The 23,497-nt window shown below is 42.5% G+C and overlaps 6 protein-coding genes across 8 annotated transcripts; 4 read left to right on the top strand and 2 right to left on the bottom strand.

Moving 5' to 3' along the window:
• Positions 1 to 58: 58 nt before the first annotated feature.
• On the top strand, positions 59 to 931 carry LOC111080248 (vesicle transport protein SFT2C). Its single transcript, XM_022375738.2, has 2 exons — positions 59 to 338; positions 399 to 931. The coding sequence occupies exons 1-2, from the start codon at positions 153 to 155 to the stop codon at positions 828 to 830; spliced, it is 618 nt and encodes a 205-aa protein (XP_022231430.2). The 5' UTR covers positions 59 to 152; the 3' UTR covers positions 831 to 931.
• An 11-nt stretch (positions 932 to 942) lies between these two features.
• Positions 943 to 2,251, bottom strand: LOC111080206 (U5 small nuclear ribonucleoprotein 40 kDa protein). The gene is made up of 3 exons (XM_022375688.2): positions 2,057 to 2,251; positions 1,863 to 1,992; positions 943 to 1,798 (listed from the first exon to the last, which is right to left on the bottom strand). The coding sequence occupies exons 1-3, from the start codon at positions 2,162 to 2,164 to the stop codon at positions 993 to 995; spliced, it is 1,044 nt and encodes a 347-aa protein (XP_022231380.1). The 5' UTR covers positions 2,165 to 2,251; the 3' UTR covers positions 943 to 992.
• Positions 2,252 to 2,347: 96 nt separating this feature from the next.
• On the bottom strand, positions 2,348 to 3,126 carry LOC111080257 (NADH dehydrogenase [ubiquinone] iron-sulfur protein 5). 2 transcript variants are annotated; one of them, XM_022375756.2, is made up of 3 exons: positions 3,032 to 3,126; positions 2,570 to 2,787; positions 2,348 to 2,500 (listed from the first exon to the last, which is right to left on the bottom strand). In XM_022375756.2, exons 2-3 carry the CDS (start codon positions 2,780 to 2,782, stop codon positions 2,408 to 2,410), a joined length of 306 nt encoding a protein of 101 aa, XP_022231448.1. In that variant the 5' UTR covers positions 2,783 to 2,787; positions 3,032 to 3,126; the 3' UTR covers positions 2,348 to 2,407. The 2 variants fall into 2 exon arrangements, with proteins under 2 accessions (XP_022231448.1, XP_022231442.1); XM_022375750.2 differs by having other exon boundaries at positions 2,349 to 2,500; positions 2,975 to 3,082.
• LOC111080197 (putative tRNA pseudouridine synthase Pus10) lies at positions 3,084 to 4,698 on the top strand. The gene is made up of 2 exons (XM_022375679.2): positions 3,084 to 3,256; positions 3,328 to 4,698. Exons 1-2 carry the CDS (start codon positions 3,137 to 3,139, stop codon positions 4,696 to 4,698), a joined length of 1,491 nt encoding a protein of 496 aa, XP_022231371.2. The 5' UTR covers positions 3,084 to 3,136.
• Positions 4,699 to 7,067: 2,369 nt separating this feature from the next.
• On the top strand, positions 7,068 to 17,560 carry LOC111080177 (nicotinate phosphoribosyltransferase). Of its 2 annotated transcripts, XM_022375659.2 has the most exons (11): positions 7,068 to 7,420; positions 8,812 to 8,982; positions 9,064 to 9,190; positions 9,734 to 9,817; positions 9,882 to 10,009; positions 12,021 to 12,161; positions 12,229 to 12,400; positions 13,208 to 13,645; positions 16,212 to 16,477; positions 16,540 to 16,949; positions 17,020 to 17,560. In XM_022375659.2, exons 1-11 carry the CDS (start codon positions 7,327 to 7,329, stop codon positions 17,095 to 17,097), a joined length of 2,109 nt encoding a protein of 702 aa, XP_022231351.1. In that variant the 5' UTR covers positions 7,068 to 7,326; the 3' UTR covers positions 17,098 to 17,560. The 2 variants fall into 2 exon arrangements, with proteins under 2 accessions (XP_022231351.1, XP_022231360.1); XM_022375668.2 differs by lacking the exon at positions 13,208 to 13,645 and having other exon boundaries at positions 7,069 to 7,420.
• Positions 17,561 to 18,291: 731 nt separating this feature from the next.
• LOC111079212 (tubulin-specific chaperone C) lies at positions 18,292 to 19,960 on the top strand. Its single transcript, XM_022374298.2, has 2 exons — positions 18,292 to 18,428; positions 18,632 to 19,960. The coding sequence occupies exon 2, from the start codon at positions 18,644 to 18,646 to the stop codon at positions 19,751 to 19,753; it is 1,110 nt and encodes a 369-aa protein (XP_022229990.2). The 5' UTR covers positions 18,292 to 18,428; positions 18,632 to 18,643; the 3' UTR covers positions 19,754 to 19,960.
• The last annotated feature ends 3,537 nt before the right edge of the window (positions 19,961 to 23,497 follow it).

Here is a 23,497-nt window from a genome sequence, read left to right as displayed (position 1 = left end):
AGCTGTCAACCTATACAAGTATATGGGGTTTAAGTGGGCTAAGTTCGTTAACTCACTCATGATTTATGGTATATCAGTATATTTTATCAATTGTTTGGTATATCTTGTTGTTTGTGTTTTGTTTTGTTTTGGAAGAAGTTTTTTGACACGCGATGAGCAATTTAAAGCAGGACTTGGACGAATATCTGCTGCTGCAGAGCGACCAGAAGAAGAATTTCAATGTAAAGATGCCACAGCTGAAGGTGCCCAGTCTGGGGGGCATCTTTTCGCGCCAGCCAGAGCCGCAGGAGGCCAACAGTTGGCTGAAGGACACACAGGACTCGTGCTGTCCCAAGCTGGTGAGCCATCTATAACCTGGCAAATGGCATATAAAGAGTGCGTAACCCCCTCCTTTTCAGTCCCGACTGCAGCGTATTGTTGGCTTTGTTGCGTGCCTGGGTATGGGAGGACTCTGCATGACGCTCTCCACACTCTACATTCCCGTCCTGATTCTGAAGGCGCGTAAATTCGCCCTGCTTTACACACTGGGCAGCCTCTTCTTCATTCTGGCCTTCTGCTTTCTCTCGGGCTTTGGGGCCTTTCTCAAGCAGATGTTCTCCAAACCGCGGCTGCTCTCATCGATCTCGTACAGCGCCTGCCTGGTGCTGACCCTCTACTGCGCTCTGGTGGCCAAAAGTACAGCCTTTACAGTGCTCTTTGCCGTTGCACAGATCATTGCGTTGCTTTTCATGGTCCTGGGCATGGTGCCGGGTGGAGCCGCCGGCCTGAAATTCTTTGGACAGCTCTTCAAGAGCAGCGTCTCCGCCTCAACGAGTGCATTGCCAGTGTGAAACGATGGCAGGGCAGTGGCCTGCGCACACAACGATACATGTAATTTATTATTATTAACCCTACGATAAATCCAAAATAAAACTTATTTGTGATACAATAACTACAAAAGAATCGGCGTTAAAAGGTTTATTATTTATCATCAAATCTCTCGGGTGGCAGCGTCACTCCTCAATCTCGCCCAAATACAAAGTCTTATCGCTGGAGGCGGAGAGTATCAGCGGCTCTTTGGGACTGAAATCCACATCATTTACACTGCCATTATGTCCGGGCAGCTTGTACAGTATCCGCCGTGTGTTCACATCCCAAATATAGACCTGCCGATCAGCGGAACCCGACGAGATTTTATCGCTGCCCGGGGCCCAGGCACAGCGCAATAGATTCTTCTCGAAATTGTGCTGATGTCCCTGGAAGACCTTCACACATCGCTCGCCGGGCGCATAGGGACGCACATCCCACACCCTCAACGTGTTATCCATCGAATTGGTGAGTACAAAGTCACCTTCGGGCGACAGAGACATGCCCGTGATGGTGTCCGTGTGTCCACGCAGATGGTGCAGCACCTCCTGTTTGCGTATGTCCCAGATCTTCAGCTCGTTGTCGATGCCGCCGGTGATGACCTGCTCGCCAGTGTCGCCAAAGCACACGGATGTCACCTGGTATGGCGACTCCAGCGTCTGCACGGCGTGCTTTTTCCTGGCATCCCAAATCCTGATGCCCCGATCATCGCTGCCGGAGCACAGCAGCTGCTGTCCCCGCCTCGTGCCCTGGACACTGTTCACAAAGCTCGTGTGGCCCTTGAATCGACGCAACCGCTGGCCGGTGACGATATCCCAAATGGCCAGCGTTTTGTCTGTGGAGCAGGTGAAGATGTGCGAGCCATCGGGTGTAAAATGTGCTTCCATCACGGCTCCAGTGTGCCCCGACATGGCCATGACATTCTCACAGTCATCATAGACTTGCCAAATATCTGCAATACAAAAGCAAAATTCAGTCACAGGCTTTTCCTCAGGTTTTCGTTGGGTCTTTCTCACAGAGCTGGCGATCAAAGCCAGAGGACAGCAGCAGTTCTCCTTCCGGATGGAATTCTGTCGTAAAGATCTCCCCCTCATGTCCCTCCAATTGCATTATGGGCGCCTGTAGATTGGACGTTCTTCGTACACCCTGCAAAATAACAATTTTCCATTGACAAATCTGGGACGATGCTTCTTCTTTCCACCACGCTTACCGACTCCAATAGCGCTTTATCCCGATTTGTGTGTGCTATTATGTCATTTTTGCTGCGCTTCGACTCCTGGGCCAGCACCACACTGTTGTGGGGTCGTTTAGTGCCCATTTTATTTGGTTTTACACAGAGATATTACAAGATTCGCAAAAGACAGTAATTTTTTCAGCCGAAAAACAAATAGAGATGACAGTTTGATTGAGCCTGCAGAAATATCGATGTCATCGATGTTTTTTCAAGCATCGATAGATTAAAACACCGATTTTATTTAATTTATATTTATTTATTTTGTTTATTTTTTTATACAATTTGCGCCTATTCCATATGAAGTTACACACAAAATTGCTCTCCCTCTTAATAGGCATCCACGCGCGGTGGCTCAGCAAAGAGTTCGGCCCTCTTACGCTCTCCCAGCAGCCACTGCTTATAGCGCTCGTTCCTCATGGCCTAAAACGGAGACAGATTTATAATGATTATTTAAGTAATTCCTTGACATTAAGGCAAGGGAAAACCTACATGGAAACGCAAGAGCTGCTTATTCATGCCCACGCACTCCTGGAAGTCGGATATCAGATCGGCGCACTCCTTTTTGCCGCGCTCCAGACCGTAGGCCTCGAGGCAGTCCATCATTTTCATCTCAAATTTTCCGCATTTGTCGTAGGTCTGATGGTTGATCAGACAGCCGGTCAGATCGGTGAGTGGCAGGCGCAGGAACGGCGTCAGAGACATCTTGTCTGCGGGTTAAAGAAAAACAGTGTCCATGAAGAGTCTGGATAGAGATTTTGTCTGCTCCTTCTGTGACGTAACCATAACAAAGCTCACAGAAGCCACACTACCGCTTGCAATTGAACTTAAGTGGTGAATTTCCTTCTTCAATTTGTTCTTTTCTATGATTTTCTTCCAATTTGACTTGTAACGCACCTTAATTCCAATAAATTGGCAATAAAAACAATTACTTTCTGTTTTTCTTGAACCGACCAGCGCTTAGTGTTGGCTAACGCTTCAATCAACTGACAGCTGACTAGCTACATGTGTTGTATATCACAGTTTTTAGCGGCACCCACGTTTTGTTTTAAAAGCAAAATGAAAAATCAGGAACTTGTGGACTATTTGGTGGCCTGCGGTGTCTGCAATGTCTGCCAGTTGCGTTACCTTCGGGCACGCGGTTCCGAGTACAACGATATCAATCAGTCATTCCAGCGGGTGAGTGAAAATAAAATTTACTGGCAAGACAATTATTTCAAAGTTCTAATTTTCCTTCTGCCCCCACACAGCTGGGTGTAAAAGTGGCTGTGGAGGAGGCTGAGCAAAATGTCATCTCCACAGATGAGCAGCCGTTGAAGAAGCCCCGTCTTAGCCACTGCTCCACCTGTTTGGGCATCTTCTCCGAGGACTTTCAGCGGGAGCTCATCGAGGGGATTATCGCTTCGGACTTTGGCAAATATGATAGCGAGGGCATCGTTTTGGCCATTACCATGCCCATGAGCCTGCAGCTGCGACAGCTCTCCATGTGGTTTGCCCTGCAGCGGAAGTTTGGATCCACCGTGCACAGCAATTCGCCACCCGATGTGCCCATCAAGGAGGCCGTAAAGCTGATTCTGCATCCCATCATTTGCAAAAAGCTGGACAAGAAGTACGATGCCAATGGACTGATGATCAGCATTGATCTGCGGCACACGGTGGAGGAGCAGGAGGTGGACAAACTGGTGGAACTGAATCGGGTGGCCTTTCCCGGCAAGACACTGAAACGCATCGAAATCTCGCGCGGATTGCTCGAGAAGCAGTACCAGCCGTCGCGCGTGAAGGCAGAGACGTACGAGAAGTATTTGCCCATTCCGCCGCCGGCCGTGGACGAGTCCCTCAGTCTGAAGTCTGTGGATCTGCTGGGTCCCATGGTCTGTGTGGCCGGGCGCTACCGGAAGCTGAGCCGAGAGCTCTCACACACCCCCTGGCTGTTGCAGGGAGTGCGCCAGATGGAGGACAGCATTGAGGAGATTATCATACGTAATGTGGGACCACATTTCACGGAGACCGTGCCAAAGATCACCTTCATGTCCAGCGGTCGCGAGGATGTCGATGTGCGTTGCCTGGGCAAGGGCCGACCCTTTGTGCTGGAGATACCCAATGCCAGGCGGAGTTCGCTGACCAAGCAGCAGGCCCTGGCCATGGAGCAGGCGGTGGATAAATCGGGCAAGGTATCCATACTCCATCTGCAGGTGGTGCCACGCGAGCAGGCGATGCACATCAAGACGGGCGAGGAGCAGAAACGCAAGTACTATCGCGCCCTGTGTGCCCTCAAGGAGCCGGCCACTTTGGAAATCCTTCAGAAACTGCAAATCTCCGAGAGCTTTGACATTCAACAGAAGACACCCATAAGGGTGCTGCATCGTCGGCCGCTGCACACACGACCCCGCACGATCTACAGCGTCAAGACGCGACTGCAGCGCGACAATCCGCTGGTGCTAGTCATCGACATTGTCACCCAGGCGGGCACTTACATCAAGGAATTGGTTCACGGCGAATTCGGCAGGACCACGCCGTCGCTGTCTTCCATCATAGGCAAGCCCATGGATATACAGGCCCTGGATGTGGTGGGCATTGATCTGGATTGGCCGCCCGAGGTGGATAATTCTGTTTCTCAATAAAAAAAAAAACAAAAAACAAAAATTATATTAAAATGTGGCCTTACTTAGCGCCAAGTCAAGTCTTGCATTTTACAGCACTGCTCGCGCACTGCTGCAGCTCATGAACCAGTTCAGTTCGCTTACTATTTCTTATCAGCTGGAGCGTGCGCCCAGCTTCTTAGCTTCTTCTACTCAATGAAGTAAAAAAGTATATTAATGGACATTGGCGTATACTACAGGTCTCCCATACTACTGGTTGCCTGGTGCATTGACTACATGTCCTTGAAATAACTTGATTTGGATCGGCCTCCAACCTCTGCAAGTTCCGCTTCCAAAGTTCTGTGCTATAAATAAATGGAACAACCGAAATAGCCGGTGGAATTTTTTGTACGAAATGTTATAAATGAAACGTGCGCAAAAATCGAAAGTGAGTGTTGCATTTGCATTTGCAAAATACATAGAGAGACAGAGAGAGAGCATCTATCCATGGTCCACGCCCACTTGGGGAGTATAGGCCTCTTCAGACTCCTTCTCAATCACCCGCCGACCTCCCCCCCCCTAATGCATATGCGCGCGCGTGTCTCGGTGTTGTGTTTGTGTAAATCGTGCGAATTGAAGCGTTTTTGGTAGCGTCTCCGACCTTCACACAACCTTCAGGCCACACAAAACATGCAGCAACACGTTGTGTGTAATCAATAGAATCAGCAATAGGAGCAGTGACAGTGGCAGGAGCAGCGTCATCAGGGGGCAGCCAGCCGCCACCCAGCAGCCGCTGAAACAAACAAAATACCCCAATGAAAAAAAAAAAACAAAAAATTCTAGGGCTCCCACACCGCCCTCTGCCGGCTGCCAGGGGTAACCGACAATCAACAAAAAAAAATCAACAAATTCTACGCGCTAACAATTCAATCAAAACAAGAGAGGATTGTCACAGAGAGAGAGAGAAACAGGACCATTACACGTGATACCCTCGCAGATCGATTGTTGCCGCGAAACAGTCATTTGATTTCCATTAAATGTGGTCTATTCTATGTATACAAATATGACACAGTGATGATAAATAGTGGTCGCTTCTTATCGACTTGCATGTGGATGCTGGTCAAGAATGCTGATAAAGTTACAAAAACATCATGCGCTCTGCTAGGGTATCATAACTGCATCTGTTCGGTGCACTCTCACTCTCCCACTCATTCACGCTCTTGTTTGTGCACTGCTTGCTCTCTCTCTGCTCAGTCGCTGTTGCTGCTTGCGTCGCTGCCAGCGCACAGTGGGACGCACACACATCTTTATCTTGAGAATAGGCCCAGCTCTTAATAAGAAAAACCAATCAAAAGTAAAATTGCACTAAACATAGGGAAAAAATGTGTAGTAGTTTAACGTGTGCCTCGACGAAAACGTTCAAGCGATTGCTTTTAATTATTGATTGTTTTTATTTTTGGACAGTGGCGCGCCCACTGTGCCCACACTGCACCCACTCGCAGTTAACTCGCTCGCGTCGCAGCTTTTTTGCTCAGTTGAGCCCCAAACGCTCAGCGGAAAAGTTTTGCACCCAAGCTTTCGTTCCGTGAGATACAACCGACAAAACTAAAATAAAGTGATCATCAGCGTTAGTCGACTCCGCACGCCTTATCAAGCTGACAGCCGGTCGTCTGACCCAGTGCCTAAATACAATAATATCGTGAATAGACAATTGATAAGACGCGCGTCGCTCTTCGCTCTGCGCTTGGCTGCCTCTTTCGCCTCTCGTATGCTAATTTTTATTTCATAATCGTTTCAAATGTTTCACTGATTTGGTGTTTTATTTTTGCGTTGTATTTTGGTACCCTTCCATCGTAGAGTGTTTGGTTTTGTTGTCTGTATAAGCAAATGCATCTCTGGAATTTATCATAGCTAAGTTTAGGAATTTTAATGGAAATGCTTCGCGATGCTGCAGAAAATAATTGTTGTAAACAAAATTTCGTCATGCTTAATTCTGCGTCTTTAAATTTACAAACGAAATGTACGAAATTCTTAAGATAGGAATCTATTTTTTGTTGATAATTAATTTTATTAATTGATCCAAAAAATCATCACTTTCGAATAAGTGTTGCAGTGAGAATTAAGAGAAAAATCCATCCCAATAAAACCATTTTCTACTTTGATTTTTTCCACCTTCGAGGGTAGCCCCACTATTCGTTATCTCTTCACATAACCTTCCCATTTAATTTCTATTGCATTCTTATGCTAAATTATTTCAACAAAAACGATTGACAGACGGTCATTGGGTGCGACCCCTAATCCTAATCGCTTACGTCACCCAAGAGGCAACATTATCAGCAACAATTAACAAATACAACAATCATTGAACACAAACGCGATTGCAAATCATACAAAACATTTTTAACAATTTTTTCTGCTGCCTTTACAGATACTTGATACAAAAGTTCAACGGCATTCGGTAGAGTAAATACAAAAAAGAAAAAAACAAAACAAAGCAAATTAATTAGTTTGTTTATTTGGCACATTCGTTGCTCCGCAAATACGAGTACGAGAATACAAGTCGCGTGTGATCGGAACGATACGACAAATAGTGAACGATAGGCCACAGAATATTTGCTACACAGAGAAATATCCATCAGAAGTACAGCAGATCAGCGGATCGGCGACAAAATGAATGACCGTGAATTGAGCTGCAATGCGGGCGGGCAGTTTATGGATCGCGGACGAATGAATCAGAATGGCGTTGTCCAGCCATTGCTAACCGGTAAGTGGAAATTGAAATTCATTCTCAAGCTAAATTGTTACTTTATCTGTAGATTGGGTTTTCACGGGGTCGGTCTGAAGGTAGCAGAGAATTGTTTTGCAGAGAATTACGTTTGAAATAAAAACGATAAGAGATGGATTTTATAAGTAGATTAGATAGGGATATTTACAATGCAAATCGGATAGTTTTAAATGGAGAATTTATAGATTCTATACTCGTAATACAATTTGAGAGTATATTGGAATGAATTTTAAGCGAGTGGAATATTTTGCATATAAAATCTAAATGTTAGAGAAGAGTTGATAAATTAAGATTGAGAATGTGGGATAACTAAGGGGATTATAGTCATAATATGGAATAAAAATAATAATAAATCAACTTTTGTGGTAGATTTCGATTGGAGAAATTAAGTATTAAAATTGAATGATGATATTATATTACATTATGTTGGAATAAATGGCATAGATTTATGGCATTAGGATATATATAAATTTGAGATTCGTTCGATATGAACAGAATACAGAATTAACTATCCCTTTCGGTTTGGATGGAATATTGTATCGAATATGAGCGGAATGGTGTCAGGAACACTTCTGTGTGGTAAATCATTAAATCCGCTTGCTTATGGGACATTTTTAAAGCAAATTAATAACTGCTTAGCATTAAAATGATAGACAAATAGACAAATGAGAGCATAGAATATTCAAGAAAGAATTGGCGATCGATAAAAACATTGGATAGAAAAAGGTAAATAGATGTGAGACATAAATTGAAGACTTTGAATGGAATTATGTACAGTGAAATGGCACCCCCAATAAAAACCATTCAAAGATATCCCATGCCAAAGTCATTGCTCTGCAATATAGCTAAAATCATCATTGATGTCTGATTAATGTATACACTTCGTATACTACGAATACCCATCGCATAAACTCTCGCTTTTTATATTTGAAACTCGTTCCAAAAAAAACAAAAAACGCAAATGGGTTGACATTTATATAGCCCCAAAAACAGAGACAATTTGGCGCGCGTTTCGATGCTACTATATCTCGAATACACGCGTATATATAACCACATACACTTGTATTTATAGACAGAGGAGATACAGACACAGAGGCACAGAGAGAGAGTGCGAGAGATATAGGCGAACAAATACAATGCACGATCTGCAGGGTCTTTGCACTTAGATAAGAATTTGCATTTGGATTATATATATATTTGTTTTTGTTTTTGTTGGAACAACCACAACACGAGCCATGGATTTTTCTTTGCCCCGCTTATCTTATCGACATTGGGGTTAGAGTTTTATATATTTATTTTTGCCAGCACACATTACTGGCTGATTTGGGGTTACAATGTCTAGACATTCATTTATTGGTTAAAATTTACAGATTTATATCAAATCACAATGGCATATGCATATTGGAAATCGGATAAGACCGACGATCAGGCGGTATTCGATCTATTCTTTCGCAACAATCCATTCCACGGTGAATTCACCATATTCGCTGGCCTCGAGGAGTGCCTCAAATTCCTGGATAGCTTCCACTATTCCCAAAGCGGTAAGTACTTGCATTTACATTCTCCATTGGCTCGCCTATCAATATTGATTTAATCGAATCATTTTGTTTGTTATTTTTCAGATATTGAATACCTGAAGCAAACACTGCCCGAGGGCATTGAGAATGAGTTTTTCGAGTACTTGGGCAATCTAACGGCGCGAGAGGTCACCTTGTATGCCATTGATGAGGGCACTGTGGCATTTCCACGGTGAGTTTACCTCTACAGTGACCTCCATAGAGGTCTGGTATGGTGACACTATCATCATTTTGCGAATGATGGGGACTGCAAAGCTGACGTACATACGTGACTGGCATATATCCATCCGTTTGTTTAGGGTACATTTCTACGTAGAATTAAGGTGGTGGAGTGGTAACAGTAGCAGCAGCAGCATTATCATCATGCAACGTTGACACGTGAATGGCAAGTGTAGCCGTTCGCTTAGGGGAAATTTTTGCAGCGAATCAACAGTGGATAGGACAGGACTTAAAGCTGTATTATTTGATGTTTTTAATCCCTGTAATTCCTGAGATATTCTTAGACATATGAAAACCAGATAGCTAGCCATAAATACTATCTCAAAATAACTTAATAACCCCAGCGATTATGCGTATTAAGTGCTGAGATATAGCACATCTCTAAGCATATATAATAAAGTTCATGGCACAAAAGATAACTTGAGCAGCAAAACAACAATTTACACGATTCATGTGGCTAAACAAATGCTAATGAGATCTTCTTTTTATTCCACAGTGTGCCCATCATTAAGATTGAGGGACCCCTGATTATTGTACAGCTACTGGAGACCACACTCCTAACGCTAGTCAACTATGCTAGGTAATTGTATCTGATGTATTTGGTGAACTATTTAATAATATATAATATATATATATAATAACAGTTTAATGGCAACGAATGCAGCTAGATATCGCATGGTAGCTGGCAAACATGTCAAACTATTGGAATTTGGACTGCGTCGTGCCCAGGGACCAGATGGTGGCCTATCCGCATCGAAATATTCCTACACAGGTACATCAACAACAAAATCAAACAATATATATATCACACAAAATAGCTGCAACTTTCACACGCCTCATCCTTCATCCTCCATCCTCCTACTCCTACTGCTGCTCTCTTCCTCCCAGCGCCAGTGACAAGTAAGGTCATCCGTGTGCGATATAAACATACATTATTTTTTTTTTGGCATTGCCAAATTGCATGCAGACAACTCATTATCAATTAAAAGGAATGGGGGGGGGAAGGCCAGAAGGGCAGGATGGATGGGCATCAACGCGGAGTCATAGTCACTTCCAAAAATGATTTTATTTTTGGGCATGCCAGCGAAGAAGGAGTTGCATGATTTTTATGGGCAGCTTGTTAGCTGTGAAAGGAGGTGGAATTTTTAGTGTTAATGAGGTGATAAATATTTGTAGCAAACCTTGAATATTAGTGGCTAAAAAGGATATACTTTTACTACTTTGATTAGTCTTTTAGTACTGAGATTATCTATTAGAAATTCGATGTATGAAAATTCCTTTTTTTATCTTATTAAATTCCTTGAAATTAATTCTAGTAAATATCTCCCATAACAATAATAAGTCGTGAGAATGTTATTAAAAACCACAAACTTCGCTTGCGACTTTTTGATAGTTAAAAACCAACGTTACCAACTCGAATTGTTTGTGGTTTTAATTTATATTAAATGGTTGTCATGGGAGCATCAAAAAGTGTTTTAATATATATGCAAATGATAATTATTTAGAGCTACAAAGAAGTGCTTAAGGAATGTTACCTTTGGCCGTTCACTTTTAACAGTTTTAGAAGACAAATCACAGCAATGCCCCTCAAAACTCATCTTGTAAGTTGCGAGCATCGTAGAAAAATAGTTGGATTTATTCCTTGAGATAATTGAATCAAACTGAAGAATTGTAAGCTGGTCCATGGTAAAATCAAAATTTTAATAGAATTCATAGAGTCTAGAATAATTTTAAGGGTATACCAAAAGCACCTACTACCCCCTACAACCACCGTACTACCCCCTACATGCCACACATTGATCGTTTTCAGCGGGCTATGGGCTATGGTATGGGATGGCTAACAGAGGAAAAACACCGCTTTTCATATTGTTTTGTGCCCGAGTTTTTATGATGTGCATGCATGCAAAGCACATGTCACTGTCAGTAGCCCAGGCATCATCGAACCTTCTCCTACTTGCTGCTAGAGCCACTCCTCCTAGAGCCAAGGCTCCCACTCCTTCTAGAACCAAGGCTCCCACACCTACTCCTCCTTTATCCGTTTCCCTTCTGCCTTCTACCTACAATACATCTCTCCGCTATTGGGACAAAGTTCAAGACTCTTGTTTATGTGTTAAACTAAATGTGCGCCCCAACGGCAGTAAAAAGAAATCCCTAAAAGTGGGTGGCACACGCAATGCCCATTCGCCCATGATAAAGAATTGTTGTGTGGGTGCCAGAAAGCCAACGGGGGGGTGTCCATGCACGGCAATCGGTGCCTGGTACCGCCAACGGAGGAGCGCAGCTCCTTTCAATTGGCGCTCACACATCGTAACTTTGGGTTTCCGCTTCAGGCTTCAGGCAAGCAACGCTCCAACTTTTTAATGCGTCCCAAATTATTGTTCAGGCAGGCTCCTCACAGGAATGAGGATGATGGGTGATGGGGTTTATCCATTGTATATGGTATAACCGAACAATCGATCGGTTAGCGTGCGCGTCCAGTTGGCGTCAAGGTTCTTGTCAAGGCTTCCAAAAAAGAATGGAGCAGGCTGGCAGGCTTTCAAATTGAAATGTTTGTTGTAGCTTATGGATTTTGATGAGGAAATGAAGTCATTTGATGGCAGCGAGACATGTTCTATGTGGCATAGAGCTATAGGATTCTGCAGAGGTTCTTCTGCAAGCTCAAACCCTGATATTTTGTTAGCTTTATGTCGAAATTTTTTGGCACTGCAGCAGCATTTATGCAATTCCTAATAAACTCCATTCAAACTGCCACTAAAATGCATTAATTTCTCTACCCCTTTTAGGTGGCTTTGATGGCACCTCCAATGTGCTGGCCGGCAAACTGTTCAACATACCCGTCAAGGGCACCCATGCCCATGCATATATCACCAGTTTCAGCAGCATTGGCGAGCTCAAGACGCGTCTGCTCAAGCACAAGCAAACGGGTGAGTGTGCCACAAATTCATTAAATGCATTTAATTATCATTTTTTAATTGGTAACTTCTCGTGCAGGTGTCATGGAGGATCTGTTGGAGCATGCGATCAGGCATCGTGGCATGTTGTCGCATGTCTTGGATGTCTCCACGGAGGAGTCGAGCGAGGGTGAACTGGCGGCCATGGTCTCATATGCCATTGCATTTCCGGATGGATTTATGGCACTTGTCGATACGTACGATGTTAAGAGGTATTTCGCTTTTAGGCAGATTCTCTCGGAACGTCGGGTTTTTTTTTTTTTTTTCTTTTTTTTTTTTGTTGGTTTGTGGAACATTTTTTTCTACCTTTTTGTATAACTCCTGGTTGTGTGTTTCCACCATGCCCATTCTCCCTTCGTAGACTCAACTGAAGGCTATCCTTTGCTTGTGAGTTTTCTGAATGCTGCCATTGAGAGTCTTTTGAATGCCTCTTTGCCTTTGAGAGTCTCCCGAGTACCTTCCACACTTCCACTAGCACTCGCACATTTCATATTTATTCGTGACAAATGGCCTCTGTTCGTGCAGAATGTACCCGTTCGCTTATGGGAACATTTTTGACGGCGAATAATCGTCATTTGCAATCATCCAACGAATGTGTGCTGGTGGAACACGGCTGTTATGCGACCCATTGTGTTCCTGCCGCTCCCTAGAACTCTCCTGATTTCCAACCCATGTCCTTTGTCCTTTGTCCATCCAACTGGTAACCCCATCTTCCCATCTCCTTCTGTGTTGTTTTTATTAAGTCCTAGATTTGATCTCTTTTGTATTTGTATAACTTGAAACTTTGGAGACGTGCACCAATACTACATACAAAAACAAAGCCCAAGAGTAACGGAAAATATTTTTAAAACATTTTAAAACTAGAGTAAAAGTGCTGTAACTTTTTGTACATTTATACTCATCTCCCTCCCTCCTTGTCATTCATTTGCTGTGAGCTTTTGTTCATTTTGCTTCTTCTTTTTTTTTTTTGATTTTGTATATTGGTAATAATAATGACAACAACAAGTATTATCCAACAGCCGAGAAACAGAACAACTTACACAAGATCTTCTATCGAGTGCCCAAAATGATAGCAAATCAAAAGACAGCAGCAGTCCGTCAAAGCCGCAGAGCAGCACTGTAAATGGCCAAAGGCCGAAACTATTAACGAATGGCAAGAGCGGCGGCCAAACAGCAGCCAACAATGGACACAAGACACAGAATCAACCAAACAACAATGGCCATCAGAATGGTATTGCTTCTGCACAGAGTAATGGTGGTGGTGTTGGTAGTATATCGCCAGATACAATAAACGATACGAATCTCAGCACAACAACAACAACAACAAAAACAACAGCAACAGCTGAAACAAGAACAACAACATCTTTGACAGCAAAAGCAACAACAGCAACAACGTTAGCACGAACAACGTCCAATGGGACGGCATACCTACCAAAATATGTCGAGAAGTCATTCAGGTAAATGTCCCCCGACCCCACCCCCAAAAGAAACAACAAGAAAAAAAAAAAAGATTTTTATATTAGGAAAAAAAAAAAAAAATTAATACCAATATCGAAAGTTTTGATAGAACCTAAAACTGAAAACCGAAAACATTTTTCTTATTCATGTGAATTTCATGTACATTATTTTATGCCTGATTTCCACTGCTATTTGTTTAACTTAAGCTTTCATACGAAATCATTTCCTTTGGGTGGTTTTTTCTATGGTTTTTGGGGGTGCTGCCTGCATGAGTTTCGTTCCTCTCTTACTTCACCACTAAAATCATCAAAATATTCCATTGAACATAAATCTAAAACTAAATTATTGCTATTAAATTTACAAATTATAAGCCAACCATGTACATGCATATATATGTAGATATATATATAATATGTATATTGTATGTCTATGTATGTGTTCTGCTACTTTATTGGTCCCTTAAGTGCTCGTATAATTGGGAAATAATTGGAAAAACGCTAAAAGATAAAGATCCAGAAAAAAAAAACAGGTGAAGTTTCTACCGTTTTTTGTTCTTTTTTTACTTCTCCTTTACTCTCTTGCCCTATGCTATCTGCTTTCTTTTTAAATAAGTTTTCTGCCATTTCCTTTCCATGCTTAATTTTCTCAGATTTCTATATACTAATTTTTGTAAGCTCTTTCCTTGAAACATTTTTTTTGGTGTTTCACATTTTTTGTTTGCTCAAATTTTCTTCCTCTTTAATCCTCATTTTAACTCACATTTTCCTGTATATTATTTTAACTCACATTTTCCTGTATATTATTTTAACTCACATTTTCCTGTGTATTATTTTAACTCACATTTTCCTGTGTATTATTTGAACTTACAATTTCCCTTTTCTAACCTACATTTTTACTCACTTTTTGTTACCGTTTTCGTATTATTTTTTGATCGTCCTGAATGTGTAAACCTTTGCCCCCCCTAATCAAACATTATTCGATACCGAATCAGTGAATCCATGAATACAAAAATTGAAACATAGCAAAAAGAGAATTTCCTATTCTAACATAGTAAACAAAATGACTTCCGGCACTATTTTGGCAGAGGTATGTAAAAAACACGTCTTCAAAGTTACTCGTACAACACAAAAATCAATCAAGCGACAATAAACAACAACTACACCATGATATCATCTGGCATAACCCCACGCTCCACTCATCCAAAACAAAGCAAGCAACAAAAACCCATGTGCAGTGTTTGATACATAATTGTGTGATTACATTTAACCAAAAAGGTGCATAAAATAAATGGGAAAACAGGCCGAAGGAAAAATTAAAATTAAATTAAATATAAATAAATATGCAGTCTTAACGTGCCTTTTATAAGCTAATTGGCAACTTAATATATGATATTAATAATATAATATATGATAATATGATATTAATATAATATATTAATAATGAGGAAACATTTTTAAAAATTAATCAGATTTCAGTAAATTTTAAATACTTTCAAAAATCGTAATTTTGTTGTTAATATAATATATTAATAATGAGAAAACATTTTTAAAAATGAAAAAGATTTCAGTAAATTTTAGATACTTTCAAAAATCGTAAATAATAATTTTTGCATACAAAAAGTGTTGATTTATTTGCATTAAAACATTGTTGAAAGTAAAGTAAAATAAAAAACAACCCAAACGTTAAATCAAGGCACGCGACATTAGTGTACATAATGTGAGATTTATTATCAGATGTTTTTTGCTAATAAATCGTGCAACGAAATTTAAACTTACTTTCTAGCATTACAAATTGTTTTATGCACTTTATTTCGAAACAAATATTCAAAACGCACACTGAATCACCCTAATGATGTCATCGATCTACCTCCCAACCCTAACCCCCTTTGTAATACTGGTACTCATGTCCTTTGTCCTGAAACTCTCCACACAAAAACATTTTGTTCAGTTCACATTTGTTTGGAACCCAATTACATTTTTTTTTTTATTGTCTAAAATGTTTCCCATTAATTTTCGACTTGGATTAATTCGTTGTCTTTTAAGTTTAAGAAGCATTTTTCCAATGAACCGAAAACCCTTGAAGGAAATTTCGTAAAGAAATCCCTTAAATATTTTTGAACAATTTTTTCTTTAGTAATTTTTTGTTTTAACTGTAAATAGTTGAAATCAAGCGTCCGAGAGAGCACACTGCATGGCTTATCGAACGAAAGGAAACGAAAAAAAAAAATGCAACATTTTGTGCTGCTCCCAAAAATGAGATAATTCCAACACAGGAAATGATTTTTCCTAGAGGCACTTGCAAAACCCAAAAAGGGAATCCCAATGTGGTTCCATCACGTTTATAGAGCTACACCCTCCCACCACCTTAAATAGTATATATATTTTTGTGTAAAGTTTCGCTTACAATTTAGTGGCAAATGATATACTTAAAGCGAAATATTATTTATGTTGAATTGAGAACCAAAAAAAAAAAAACAAGAAAAAACCCCAAGCAGCACTTGATGAGATTTATAGGCACAATTTTTATTAATCAATTTTTTTGTGTGTTTGTTGCTTTTTTCCATAGGAGCGGGCTGCTGAATTTTAGTGCCGTGGCATTGGCCCTCAACGATTTGGGCTATCATGCACTGGGCATTCGCATCGATTCGGGCGACTTGGCCTATCTCAGCTGTTTGGCGCGCGAGGCCTTCGAGAAGGTGGCGGAGCGCTTCAAGGTGCCATGGTTCAATAAGCTGACAATTGTGGCCTCGAATGACATCAACGAGGACACCATACTGAGCCTGAACGAGCAGGGACATAAGATTGATTGCTTTGGCATAGGCACACATTTGGGTGAGTTTTCTTTTTTTGTATTTAAGCTGGAATTATACTCAGATTTTAATGGTTTTATGCAGTGACCTGTCAGCGTCAGCCCGCCTTGGGCTGTGTCTACAAGCTGGTGGAGATCAATGGCCAGCCGCGCATCAAGCTGAGTCAGGATGTGGAGAAGGTCACCATGCCGGGCAATAAGAATGCCTATCGCCTGTACAGTGCCGACGGACACGCACTCATCGATCTGCTGCAGAAGGTGTCGGAAGCGCCGCCAGCTGTCGGCCAGAAGGTGTTGTGTCGCCATCCGTTCCAGGAGTCGAAGCGCGCCTATGTCATACCCTCGCACGTGGAGTCGCTGTTCAAAGTGTACTGGAAGTCGGGCAAGATATGCCAGCAGCTGCCGACCCTCGAGCAGGTGCGCGAGAAGGTGCAAATCTCATTGAAGACGCTGCGGAATGATCACAAGCGCACACTCAATCCAACGCCCTATAAGGTGAGCTTGGATTAACCAATTAAATGTGAGCTGTAATTTATAATGATTTTATTTGTTCTGTTTTGCGCAGGTTTCGGTCAGCGATAATCTGTACAATTTCATTCACGATCTGTGGCTGCAGAATGCGCCCATTGGCGAGCTCTCATGATCTATATAAGGATAAGGGGGAGCCCCCACGACCCCGCTCGCGCAGAGAAAACATTTCCGAAACAAAACAAAACAAACAAACAAAACACGTACTTTTATTTGATGTAGAATGTTTTTTCATCATGCAATCAAATGTTTTTGATGATGATTTTTAGTCATTTGCTGGTCATATGAATTATAGAATTTTGTTAGAATAGAATTATTGGATTCTATTTTTTTTTTTTTAACTTTATCCTCCTGCTCCTCATCAAGCGTTGGAGCAAATAATTCCGTAACGAATTTTCGCGTTTATTTCAATTGATTTGTGGTGTAGTCGAATAGTCGAATTTTAATTTGTTTAAAAATTAAATAATGCTAAACTAATCGTAACTATCGTATGTATGTAACGCACATTATATTCAGGAATGTGTCCAGGTGCCTTATAAAAGAAAATAAATAAAATAACCAAACAAAACAAAAGAAAAGAAAAAACCAAGAAATGAGAAACTCAGAGCAAGCAAAGGGACAGAGAGCAGACAGGAGAGCCGAAGGAGAGTTGAAAACAAAACGAAATTAACATGTATTTAATAGATTCTTTGTTAGTACTTAAGTGTTGAAAGCGAAAGTTAAAAGAAAGGTACAAATGCTGTTTAGTACATTTTGCATGCAATAATAGGGCACACATTCAAGCACACACACACACACCCTAACTATATATACATATACTCTATATATATATATATATATATATGATATATCTAACTTTACATATTATGTTTATGTATTTAACGTATAAATTCAATTGTAAATATGTTCAAAATTCAATTAATTGTAAGCCCCAAGTCCCCGCTTCCAATGTAGGCGCCACTTCCCACCCACCCACTTCAGTACCCCCCACCACCACAAATAGAAATCCCCACTCAAACAAAACCAAAAACAAACTTCAATCTGTTGCTTGTAGTTTTGATCGAAAATAAAGTTTAAAAAAAACTGAAGGAAGCCACGCAATATTTTGGTTTGTTTTTATTTAAAATTCCATTTGGTTTTTGCCCAAAACCTAGATATAGCTAAACCAAAATAAATGTGTATGTACGTAGCCTACTAAGATTTCTAAGTTTTCGTTTTTTCCAGTTACATTCGAAATTTAACAGAAATTGGCAGAAAATGTATATCGATACACCAACTGGTGGTATTTTTTAGTGCCTTACAAAACAGAGTTGCCACACCACCAACTCCAGCGGTGGTATTATTTAGTGATTTTTCGTTTACAGCAGCTGACAGCGGACCGCGGCTCTCTATTTACAGTTGTTTCCCATTTTATTGTCAAATTAAACAAGAAAATACACAAAAAAGGTTAATAAACTGCACAAAGATAACAACATTTTGCATTGTCTATGGCCAAGAACCGCACAAGACTGACTTGGCGAGAGAGAAAAGCAAAGATTTTGTCGATTTTTGCTGCAGCTGCGCAGCCTGCGCTGCGTTTGTGATTCATCTCTTCGAAAGAAGTTTTTTGCACATACATAAATTGATTTTTAACACTAATTCGATTGCAGATAAGCAACAAGATGGAGGACACTTTGGATGGGGATGCTGGCCTCCGCAAGGATCTCATATTGGATCGCATCAACAAGCGCGACAAGGACAGGAAAAACTATTTGGATATAAAGTTGGAGCAGCGCTCCAAAGAGACGGTGCAGAACGAGGGCGTGGACTATTTTGCGCAGACATTTGGCAAGCGGGCCTACGACATTGAGAAGAGCATCCTGATGCTGGACATGAACAGTGGGGATGCACCGCTGCCCGATCTCAGCAAGCGGCTGCCCGAGATCACTGTCCAGATACAGGAACTGCAGCGTTATCTAACCGCTTCGACGATGTTTCTCTCCGATTTCAAAATCAAATCTTGTCAGAATATGCTAAACGCATTGACCAGCAGCAACGATGAGGCCCGTCAGCGGTTGATGCCCAAAAAAAAGTTCGGTTTCAGCGGCAAGAAGACGGCGCTCAAGCAAAAGCCGCTAACGGGCGTCGCCGATGGTCAGCCACAGGACAAGAAGACACCAAAGAAGGAGCAGAGCAACAGCAACTTCACCTGGACCATTGCCAATCAGCGGAATGCTCACATTGTGCTCCGCGGCGATGAAGTCAATGGCCAGGATATCACCATTTCCAACTTAAGTCAGTGTCTGGTGGAGCTGCAGGGCCATCCCGGCTCTGTGCAGATATCCAAGGCCATGCAGTGCACCCTGCTGTGCGGGCCGGTGGCGCGTTCCTTCATGGCCGAGCAACTGGATCGCTGCACCATGGCCATTGCCTGTCAGCAGCTGCGCCTGCATTCCTCCCATTCCACGCGCATCTATCTGCATGTCACCTGTCGCGCCATCATCGAGGATTGCAAGAAAATCGAGATTGGGGAGTTCAACTACGACTATCCGGAGCTTGAGGCCGACTACGCTGCCTCTGGACTGAACAAGGCCCAGAACAACTACACGGATGTGGCGGACTTCAATTGGCTATCGCCAGATGTGCATTCGCCCAACTGGAGCCTGCTCAAGGATCATCCGGCACCCAATTGGAATGCCCTGCGTCGAGATTTTCTCAGTAATAATAATGATAATGATAAGGAAGAGGACGATGAAGATGACGAGGAGGAGGAGCAGGACGAGATCATATAGTGGCGGCGTCGGCGGCTGCTCTTGACCGTCATGGGCTATGCCTGGCTGCTGCTGGGCTGGCTGTTGCTCGAGATGCTGCTGCCGATGCCGCTGGTGCCGCCGACTGGCCCTGGTCCCAACACTGTGTAAATAGCTCATAAGTGAATGAAATTAATATATATATAACCCCTCTGCCCCCTGTTTTTGGCATATATCCCCCACTCTAAATCCCATTACTTCCTTTTCACTGGGCTGGTTGTCTGTCCGCAGTTATTTGTGTTGCCGTAAATTATGTACGCCGCAGCGGCATACCAGCCGTACATGTGTCTCCGGCAATTTGACATCATGTCCATTTCGGGATAGCATAATCAGTGGCTGCGCCAAAATGACTGGGCTGCCACACAAATTACAGTTACCATTGGCATACAGTAGGAGAGGAGGCGAGGCGGAAGAGCAGCCGAGACAGTGGGGTCGGTCGACGGCGACTCTCGTGCAAGTTTCATGTGTGGCCACAACAGGACTTCTCAAGTTGGTAACTTCTTTGGCCGCAGGGACATTGATAAGGGTCGGTCAACTCTGTCCTGCGGTTTGTTTACCCACACTTTTGGGCAGGGGCTGTCTACGCTTTGGCCTTGCAGTAGATCTCTGCTATTCTGCTCAACAATAGCTTTAAAGAGAGAGAGAGAGAGAGAGAGTAATCAGTCTTCGTGATACTTATTAGACCCGGAGCCTCTCCTTTTGCTGTTGATTTCTGTTGCGGCTGTCCACATGACCGTTCCGACTGTCAAAATAATTAACGAATTCGAGTTACATGCGTGGGCAGAGCCGAAGCCTGAAAGCCAATGACAGACCACCGCTGCGACCATATCGACATGCCATATTAGTGAGGGGAGGTAATTGAACTGCAAATTACACCTACATGAAGCGTGGGCAGCGTGAGAAGACAGTGCAGAGAGAGAGAGAGAGAGTGAGCGACAGTAGAATGAGGTTATGTAATGAGCTGTCAACGTGAGAACAGCTGTCACCGTTATGTTATAACTAAAGCTGTCCACTTTGTGGCTTCTATGTGGGCTGGGCTGTGTGTGTGTGTGTGTGTGGTTGAACACACTGATAAAGCAAAGACAAGGAGCAAGTAAAGGGGAGAAAGAAGCAACAAAAGGTAAAGTGCAAACAATTTAGCACGTGTTTCGGTGGTTGCTGTTGCTGGCCAAGACAAAAGGCTAAAGTTGGCTGTAGGTAAAAGGGTGAAGCTAAGATAAGAGTCAGCCACAGTAACTAACCGTTGGCAAGGGGGGCACTTTGGGGAGGTGTACTGTGGGCACTTTGGGATTGCTATGCAAGCAGCACAATGGCAACCAAAGAACTTGGTGCAATTTTCTAATCAGAATTGTGGTTTCCATTGGCAGTTTCTTCGCAGCGAGAGAGAGGAGAGAACGAAGTCTTATTGTTAACAGTGGCTGTAAAACTAGAGATCTGAAAACTTCACTGCGTAAATATGCGGTGCAGTGGCTGTAAAACTGTATGTTGCGCTCTTGTCAAAGTTAAACGGTTAAACGGCTTGAAAAACTTTTTACACAGCTTCCCACTGGCTGCAAAACTGGCTTCTGCTAATAAACAGTGAACATTAAACTATTTGTGTGATTTTGGAAAGCTCTCAAAACAGAAGTTAACTGTTAATGCTAGTTAATTAATAAGCGCAACAAGTGCTTTAGTTATTAAATTCAATTACTCAATGGCCGCCATGTCTGTGACTGCTAGACCAATGCCACCCCAAAATATAACCGCCCCAAACTTAATTACCCTGTCAATCGCCATCTGCACATTCACATCCACATCGACCCAACGATTGCCACTTAATGCCCGTGTCTTTGTTCAATACACAATCCAATCCCAATGACTGCAATCAAATTGCAAATGAATTGTTTATAATGTGACAAAAGTGGCCCAATATGCCTGTCAGGTGGATGTCAAATGCACACCTGGAATTCGCTTGAATTAATTTTCATACTCAACGCCTCTGCTTCTGCCTCTGCCCCTGCCAGAAGCAGCGCAGCGACAGCGGCAATCACACAGAGCTTCAATGGAAAACAAGAAAGGCAAGCAAAGCCCACATCGAGAGTCGAGGCTTTGCATACCCTGGCAGATTATTTCGAAGATGTGCAGAAAAGTTTGTGTGTGGGAGAGGGAAGAATTTCGGCAGATCGGAATGTGTTCGCGCAATCAAAAAGAGCAAGTGAGAGCAGTGAATGAGAGAGTACAATTGTACACCCACTCACTCTCCATCTCACTCCCACCAACAGGTGACGCATTCACACTTTGTAGATATCCCGTTGCAGTGGGAGAGTAGAGCACGCATCTAGCGAGAGTAGCTAAAGAGAGAGTGACAGCGAGTGCTAAGCTTCACACGCATTTTTACCGCTCTCGCGCACTCAATTTTTTTCTCCCTGTCCAAGCGCGCGTTCACAAGTTAGCTCCGCGTTTTAAGCAGTGAAAATCTGGAAAATACGTCAAATCGAGTGAGGAAAAAGTGTCCAGCCGTTGTGTAGTGAAGTGCAGTGTAGTGGTGCAGTGATTAAATAAGGAAAAGACTAAAAAGTGTGTGTTTAGTGCAAGAAAATGTGTTGGGTCAAGGGCGGGGGCGCAGAAAGAGGCAAAGTGGCCAACAACAAAATGGCAGTACAGCGAAGGAAAAGGGCGGCAATGTGTGGAAGTTTATTATATATTTGAAATTAATTAATTAATTTCCACGGAAATTCGTAACATCGTAAAATGTCATTTAGTGATGTGTGGTGGTGCAGTAAATAAACCGTTAGTGCGTGTGTGTTTGCGTTTTCGGTTTCGTGCGGGAAAAGGACAGGGAGATTCTCGCGTCGGACAAAATGAGCTTTCTGAAAGAAAGCTCGAGAAGATTTAGTTCTTTCAATTTCTTCTTTCCTTCTACTATGGCAAAGGTGAGTTGAACTTAATTTTGCATGGAGTGTGAAATGTCCTATTTGCCGGGTTGCAAACAGCTGGTAAAAATCATCATTCATACCCTCTGCCAGGGTACTCGTTGAACAATTTGAATTGCAAATTGAACAGAGCTTAGGGTGACAAAAAGAGGGAAGGGAAGGGAAGGGAAAGGAAGGAGTTGCGAGTGAGTGAGTGAGTGAAGGCTGTGTCTTTAAGTTTCAAGGGGGGAACATAATCAGCTAACAGGAACACCCAACGACCGCATCAAGGTCTATTTAAACAGGGTGAGGCATACAATTTCGCGCTCGTCAGAGTTTATTTTATTTTATTGTCAGTTTCTACCTTTCTCTCTTCAGGCGCTATTGGAAGAGCGCGCTATGGGCAAGCCTCTCCTTGTGAAATTACACCTTGGGCTGCAGTTGCCGTTCGCAAATTGAGCAGCTAAATGTGTGTGTGTTAGTGAAAGGGAGATAGGTAATGTGTGGGAGTAAATTGTAGTTGTATTGAGTCGGGAAATGTGCAAGAGATCGTCACCGCTGACAGGCCAATTAAGCTCTCATGTTGCATTGGTGCTGTGCTCTCATCAGCGGCAGACATTTTGGGAATTTCGACGGGAAGAGAGGACACCTCCACTAAAGCGACTATCGACTTTCACTTTCCAGTTCCCAAAGGCCTTTTTTTTGTCAAATATTTTGCATTGCATTTGCATTGGTAATTACACTGCGCTACGGAGAGATATTTTGCTTAAAATTATCATCTTCAAACAGGAATGCCAATGGGTTCGGTTTATGGAGAAATTAAGCTTTAAGTCTC

The sequence above is a fragment of the Drosophila obscura genome, unplaced genomic scaffold (genome assembly GCF_018151105.1).
Source record: "Drosophila obscura isolate BZ-5 IFL unplaced genomic scaffold, ASM1815110v1 contig_37, whole genome shotgun sequence".
NCBI classification, from domain to species: Eukaryota; Metazoa; Arthropoda; class Insecta; order Diptera; family Drosophilidae; genus Drosophila; species Drosophila obscura.
This window is presented reverse-complemented; position numbering and strand designations above follow the sequence as displayed.